This window comes from Hydra vulgaris, chromosome 04 (genome assembly GCF_038396675.1).
Source record: "Hydra vulgaris chromosome 04, alternate assembly HydraT2T_AEP".
Taxonomy (NCBI): Eukaryota; Metazoa; Cnidaria; class Hydrozoa; order Anthoathecata; family Hydridae; genus Hydra; species Hydra vulgaris.
The window spans coordinates 18,145,229-18,153,067 of record NC_088923.1 but is presented as its reverse complement, the minus strand read 5'-3'; the positions used below and the strand labels follow the sequence as shown (position 1 = coordinate 18,153,067).

At 26.2% G+C, this 7,839-nt stretch overlaps 1 protein-coding gene and 1 long non-coding RNA gene across 2 annotated transcripts; one reads left to right on the top strand and one right to left on the bottom strand.

The window, feature by feature from the left end:
- Positions 1-224: 224 nt before the first annotated feature.
- LOC136079014 (uncharacterized) lies at positions 225-4,035 on the bottom strand. The gene is made up of 3 exons (XR_010637862.1): positions 3,946-4,035; positions 409-462; positions 225-323 (listed from the first exon to the last, which is right to left on the bottom strand). It is a non-coding gene; the product is annotated as an uncharacterized LOC136079014 (long non-coding RNA).
- Positions 4,036-4,422: 387 nt separating this feature from the next.
- On the top strand, positions 4,423-5,031 carry LOC136079242 (uncharacterized). Its single transcript, XM_065794968.1, has one exon. The coding sequence runs from the start codon at positions 4,423-4,425 to the stop codon at positions 5,029-5,031; it is 609 nt and encodes a 202-aa protein (XP_065651040.1).
- Positions 5,032-7,839: the final 2,808 nt, after the last annotated feature.

Here is a 7,839-nt window from a genome sequence, read left to right as displayed (position 1 = left end):
GGAAATATTTAATACGTATTAAATTACATGGTTTTATTAGTCAGTATATTAGTTCTTGACATAAACATTTTGAATTTGTAATAAAAGCTGCACTTTTTTTAAAATATCCTCCTTATATCCAATAAGTAATAAGTACAAAGTCATAGATCTGCAACTTACGAAGAGCACGCTTCGATCCACAAAGAGTGCACTTCAAACTTAATCTAACGAACCAGTCGATATATTCTCTCATAAAAGCACGCTTCAAACATAATCTAACGAATCAGTCGATATTTTCTCCTATAGGAGTACGCATCAAACTTTATCTAATGAATCAGATTTAGCTGAAAAAAAACGAATAAAATCTTAAATATTAATATGATTATTTAATAATTATCTTAAATTACAAACTTTTAAAACAAATCTTACTTGGTAAGTTGCCAACCATTTTGGCAACAAGATTTTCTAGTTGCTTTCTTTTATCTAAATCATTAAATAGTTTTAAGAAAACAATACTACGTACAATCAGGGTTGTTATCTGTCAAATATGTCTGAGACATATTTTCTGCCGACATAAAATATGTCCCACATATTTTCTATCGACATATTTTGACATAATTTTATGTCTGAATTATTTTCTGCTGACATAAAATATGTCAGACATATTTTCTATCGACATATTTTGACATAATTTTATGTCTGAATTATTTTCTGCTGACATAAAATATGTCAGACATATTTTCTGTCGACATAATTTGACATAATTTTATGTCTGAATTATTTTCTGCTGACATAAAATATGTCAGACATATTTTCTGTCGACATAATTTGACATAATTTTATGTCTGAATTATTTTCTGCTGACATAAAATATGTCAGACATATTTTCTGTCAACATATTTTAACATAATTTTATGTCTGAATTATTTTCTGCTGACATAAAATATGTCAGACATATTTTCTATCGACATATTTTGACATAATTTTATGTCTGAATTATTTTCTGCTGACATAAAATATGTCAGACATATTTTCTATCGACATATTTTGACATAATTTTATGTCTGAATTATTTTCTGCTGACATAAAATATGTCAGACAAATTTTCTATCGACATATTTTGACATAATTTTATGTCTGAATTATTTTCTGCTGACATAAAATATGTCAGACATATTTTCTGTCGACATATTTTGACATAATTTTATGTCTGAATTATTTTCTGCTGACATAAAATATGTCAGACATATTTTCTGTCGACATATTTTGACATAATTTTATGTCTTTGCAATCAATTATGCTTCATAAAACTTTTACTTTAAACCCTATAAGCAAACATCCGTTGTTTCATAAAGGTCTTTTTCTGCCCTTTTTAGCGATGTATCATTTGATAGTATTGACTAATATTGGCATTTATTGACTTATTTATTGATTATGACTTATTTATTGATTATGACTAATATTGACATTGATAGTATTGACTAATATTGACTAGTATTGTGGCATCATTTGATAGTATTTGATAGTATTGATTAGTATTGGCGCTTTCCCTTATTAGAATGTAAAAACCATCTCAAGCTGAGTTTTTATTACTGAAAAAGGTTTTTATTAGTATGACTAAACTTAAAATATTTCTTTGATTAAAATAATAATAAAATAAAAAAACTTTTACAGTTATTTTTAATTATTAGTTGATCCTGAAATAGATTTCATTATGAAAAATTGAATTCAAAAGATTTCAATAAAACGGTTCACAGAATTTCAAAAAATTCGTGCCAAATTAAATTCATTTAAGCTGAAGAATTTGAAATATTTCACAAAAGTTATATTCAGCTCATTAAATTCATATTAAGAAGACTAACCGGTAATAATTTATAACTAATTACGAATAATATACTTTTAGTTATAATAGTTATGATTTATTTAACAAAAAAATAATTGACAATTGCATTATAACAGCATAATTAACTGCCATAAACTTGCATAAAATGTTTTGAGTGAAATATATATTGGAATAATTTTTTTTTTTCGTTTTCCTTATGATTTAAAGTCAACAATGGAGAATAATTTATTGAATGAATCAACTATTAGTTAAAAATAACTAAAAATGTTTTTTTTTTAATATTAATTTAATCAAGAGAATAATTTTAAGTTTAGTCATATTAATAAAAACCATTTTCAGTAATAAAAACTCAGCTTGAGATGGTTTTTACATTCTAATAAGGGAAATCGCCAATACTAATCCATACTAATTAATACTATCAAATACTATCAAATACTATTAAAATTAGGGGTATTTGGGGTAAAGTCCCTAATATTGTCGAAAAAAAAGTTGTTCAAAAGTATGTCAACCTGAGTCTCAAAAGAAGCGTATTTTCATAGAGATTTTAAAGATGTTATTCGTTTGTAATAAAAATAAGTATATTTTGTATTATTGCTGAAAAACATTTTGTTGACAATTTTCTAAAATCTCTTATACTATCTTCTAAAATACGCTTTTTTTGAGACCCAAGTTGACATACTTTTGAACAACTTTTTTTTTGACAATATTAGGGACTTTACCCCAAATATTAAAGATCTGAACCCAAATATCTTTACAACTTGACGTGATGGTAAAAAATGAGTTGCATATTTGAAATCAAAATGTGAAATGCAACCCAAAAAACAAATTGTTTGCTCGGCACCAAAAAAAAAAATTTTTTTTTATTGACCTTCAATTATAATTGATTGCAAAAAAGCAACAAATTTGTTAAACTATTTTTACTTAACTCTGTAAATTAAGTTGAAATGCGCAATAAATTTGTTAGATTGATTTTTTCTTCAAGAATATCAAACAGCAAATAATTCAGATATAAAATTATGTCAAAATATGTCCATAGAAAATATATCTTACATATTTTATGTCAGCAGAAAATAATTCAGACATAAAAATATGTCAAAATATGTCGACAAAAAATATGTCTGACATATTTTATGTCAGCAGAAAATAATTCAGACATAAAATTATGTCAAAATATGTCGACAGAAAATATGTCTGACATATTTTATGTCAGCAGAAAATAATTCAGACATAAAATTATGTCAAAATATGTCGATAGAAAATATGTCTGACATATTTTATGTCAGCAGAAAATAATTCAGGCATAAAATTATTTTAAAATATGTCGACAGAAAATATGTCTGACATATTTTATATCAGCAGAAAATAATTCAGACATAAAATTATGTCAAAATATGTCGATAGAAAATATGTCTGACATATTTTATGTCAGCAGAAAATAATTCAGACATAAAATTATGTCAAAATATGTCGATAGAAAATATGTCTGACATATTTTATGTCAGCAGAAAATAATTCAGGCATAAAATTATTTTAAAATATGTCGACAGAAAATATGTCTGACATATTTTATATCAGCAGAAAATAATTCAGACATAAAATTATGTCAAAATATGTCGATAGAAAATATGTCTGACATATTTTATGTCAGCAGAAAATAATTCAGACATAAAATTATGTCAAAATATGTCAATGGAAAATATGTCTGACATATTTTATGTCAGCAGAAAATAATTCAGACATAAAACTATGTCAAAATATGTCAATCGAAAATATGTGGGACATATTTTATGTCGGCAGAAAATATGTCTGAAAATATGTCGACAGATCTGCCAGACATATTATGTCGTAACAACTCTGCGTACAATGTAGAAAAATAAAAAAAGTCATTTGCCTTCTAATTTTTTACTCTTATTGCTAAAAAATAAATAAGAATTTAATAAAAAAAGACATAACAAAAAAGTCGACAGATAAATAAAAAAAAGAAGTACAAAATAATAAATACAAGTCTAAAAAATATTGTTTATCTATATATATCTATATCTAATATCTTTCTATAGATAATTATATATCTATATATAAAGTTAATAACTGATGCGCGTGATTAGAAAAAGACCTGTACTCACCTTATGTGATAACATCTGATTAAATAATTTGTTTTCTTTGTTTTCCAACTTCTTATATTTGCACTTGTTTCTGCATTAACTTGTTCATACCGCATTTACTTTTACGTTCATACCGCATTTACTTTTACTGTTCTTTTTACTGTTTTTACCGCATTTAGTTTTACTGTTCATACCGCATTTACTTTTACGGTGAACAGACGTGTTTTTATTGATCGAAGAAATATTTTTTTATTTTTATTTTATTTTTTTTATAATACAAATTTAAAAGTAAAAATACAAGTTGCTATTAATTATTAAATATGGCAGTAACCATTAGTAAAATTCGAATAATGTTCAAGGAAATGTTTGCGGAGTACAAAAAAGATATAGTATTACTAATAAAACAACAAGAAGAAAATATTCTTAAACTCATCAGTGCGAACGCAAAAATAACGAGCGATCGACAACAAAAAAGCTGAAACAAACATTAATGACAGCATGGAAAAAATTAAACGATTGGAAAAGGATGTATTTGATATAAAGGAAAGTTTAAATTTTCACGAGGAACTTATCGAAAAAAAGGTCAAAAATAATATTGAGTCTATTGAAAAAAAAAGATTTTGTAAAACCGAAGCACATAAAAACGATGAGTATATTGACTTTAAAAAAAAACTTTTAGAGCATCGGTCACGAAGAAATAACCTTAGGATTGATGGCATCAAAGAAAATGAAAATGAAATATGGTCTGAAAGTGAAATAAAAGTGATTAAACTTTTTGAGGAGACTCTAGGGGTAAAAAATGTGAGAATTGAACGAGCGCATCGTAGTGGACGCCGAGATGCAAAAACACCACGCACAATTATTATTAAGCTGTTAGACTACAAAGATAAGGTAGAAATTTTAAAAAATTCTTCTAAATTAAAGGGTGAAAATATCTACATAAACGAAGATTTTTGCTTCGAAACGAACTTAATAAGAAAAGATCTTAGAGAAAAAATGAAAATTGAGCGGCAGCTGGGAAAATTTGCATACATATCATATGATAAGCTGATTGTACGCGAGTGGGTGTCTAAGAAAACGAAGGAAATCCCGAAACGGTGTCAGTAAGAGTTAGGTTTATTACTTTTCTTTTAACTATTCCTAACTATTTTATTAACTATTTTTGCGTTTAATTATATATGTGTTACTTTAAAATGGAGGAAAACTTTATAATTGAATTTCTAGATGAAAATGTCGCACTCAGTGACGTCGATGACTCTAATAACTTTAATCAAAAAATTGAAAGCCAATACTATACAGTTATTGAACCTTCTCAATATCTTCAAAAAAATAAAAATAGTTTTTCAATTTTAAACATTAATATTCGAAGTTTAAATAAAAATTTTGAAAATCTAAGGTTTTTGTTGGATGAATTAAAACACGATTTTAAAATTATTTGTCTAACGGAAACTTGGTGTAAGCGTGGTGAAACAAATGCCCAATTTGAACTAATTAATTACTCATCAGTTCATCAACCACCTGGTTTTGGTGTTGGTGGGGGTGTATGTATTTTTGTTCACAACTCAATTAGTTATAATTTACGTCACGATCTCTGTGTAAATGAAAAAGATTGTGAGTCATTATGCATTGAAATAATAAATAAAACCACAAAAAAAATAATTATAAATGCAACATATAGACCTCCATCTTCTAGCTTTAAAAAATTTAAAACTCATCTTAAACCATTCTTAACAAATATTAATAAAACCCGAAGTCATGCCTACTTAGTTGGGGATTTTAACATAGACCTAATAAACCATGCTTCAAATAATTATGTTAACAATTTTATTAATACTCTTCTTCAATATAATTTAACTCCGTCAATAAACAAGCCAACGAGAGTGACTAACAACTCTTCTACACTTCTTGATAATATAATAACTAATAACCATCTTAATAACAGTCTTTACACAGGCATAATCAAAACTGACTTATTAGATCATTTCCCAACATTTCTAGTTACTAACAATATATTATTTAACAGTGTTCTTTCTCAATCCATTATATTTAGGCGACAGATCAATGAAAACTCGGTAAAAAAATTTCAAAATCTTTTAAAAAACAACGTTGATTGGAATTTGGTATGCAGTCACATGACGTTAACAACGCATATGATCTATTTTTAAATCAATTCTGCAAGCAATATGATAAAGCATTTCCTGAAAAAAAAATAACTGTAAAAACCAAAACTGTTTTAACTCCATGTCTAACGGGTTACTAAAATCTTCAAAAAGAAAACAAAAGTTGTATGATAAGTACTTGAAAAAAAAAACTTATAAAAACGAAATGACATATAAAAATTATAAAAATATATTTGAAAAAACAAAAAGGAACTCAAAAAAGCTATATTATGCAAAGCTATTAAGCAAAGCCACCGGAAACACTAAAAAAACATGGAGTGTAATTAAAGAAATAATAGGAAAAAATATTTATGCGAGAAACATTCTGCCAAAAAAAAATAACAATTGATAAAAACACAATTTATGATAAATCAATTATTGCTGAAAAACTAAACAGCTTCTTTACTAATACTGGTCCGAATTTGGCATTAAAAATCTTATTTTAAAAGTTACGATAAAGTCATGGATGATCCTAATTTAAAACTAATTGAATTGCAAACCGCCTTTTTTTGCCTTAAAACTAACAAAAGTGCTGGATTTGATAAAATTAACGTTAATGTTGTAAAATCAGTATATAATATAATAGAACCCTCGTTATTTCACATATTTAATCTTTCACTTAAAACAGGTATCGTCCCTGAAAAGCTAAAAATTGCACGAATCTCGCCGATATTTAAGTCCGGAGATGAATCAAATATTTCTAATTATAGGCCAATATCTATTTTACCTTGTTTTTCAAAATTACTTGAGAGAATAATGTACAATAGACTTTTTAATCACTTATCAGAAAACGACATGCTGTATTCAAAACAATTTGGTTTCAAAAAAAAAAAATTCAACGGAGCATGCAGTGATTGAACTAGTAAATCAAATATCAAGTGCATTCAGTAGTAACTACTTTACCTTAGTTGTTCCTAGTGTATATTAATGATTTAAATTTAGCAACAGACCCATTAAATTGTATTCTTTTTGCAGATGACTCCAATCTTTTTTACTCCCACAGTGATATTAATACACTATTTGAAACAACAAACGAACAATTATTGAAAGTTAATGAGTGGTTCAAAAGTAATAAAATTTCTCTAAATGTGGATAAAACCAAATTTATTTTGTTCCACAAAGTTAATAAATCAAAAAATATTCCCATCAAATTGGCTAATCTAATAATAAATAACACTAACATTAAAAGAGAAAACTCAGTAAACTGGCAAGTGCAAATCATACGAAATTAAAAAAATTGTACTGTAAACAAAAACACGCGTGCAGAATAATTTTTGGAGCTTATAGAACACTACCTTGTGAGCCTCTTCTGCGTATACTTGGAGCATTAAATATATATAAAATCAACTTACACCAAGTTTTAATGTTCATGTATAAAACAAATTTAGGGTTATCTCCTAAAATATTTAAATCCTATTTTGACAAAATAGTTCATAAATATCCAATAAAATTTTCAAGTAACAACTTTGTTGTCCCAAAATATAATTCAAAACTAACTTCATATTCAGTTCTTTATCGTGGACCCTACTTGTGGAAAATGTTTCCTAAAATTGTAAATACACATAAAACTAGTATAGAGCAGTTTAAAAATGAATCAAAACAAGCATTCTTACTTATGGATTTTAATATATCCGATTTTAAATGTTTTTTTTTAATTAAAACTCGAATACATAAAATAATTAATACAAAATTATGTCACTGAGTGTATCAACATTTTTATTTTTTTATTTTTTTATTATCTAAACTATGGTATTAC

Bases quoted from the DNA above. Each gene is read 5' to 3' on its own strand.
- LOC136079242 (XM_065794968.1), top strand. From the start codon at position 4,423: ATGGAAAAAATTAAACGATTGGAAAAGGATGTATTTGATATAAAGGAA.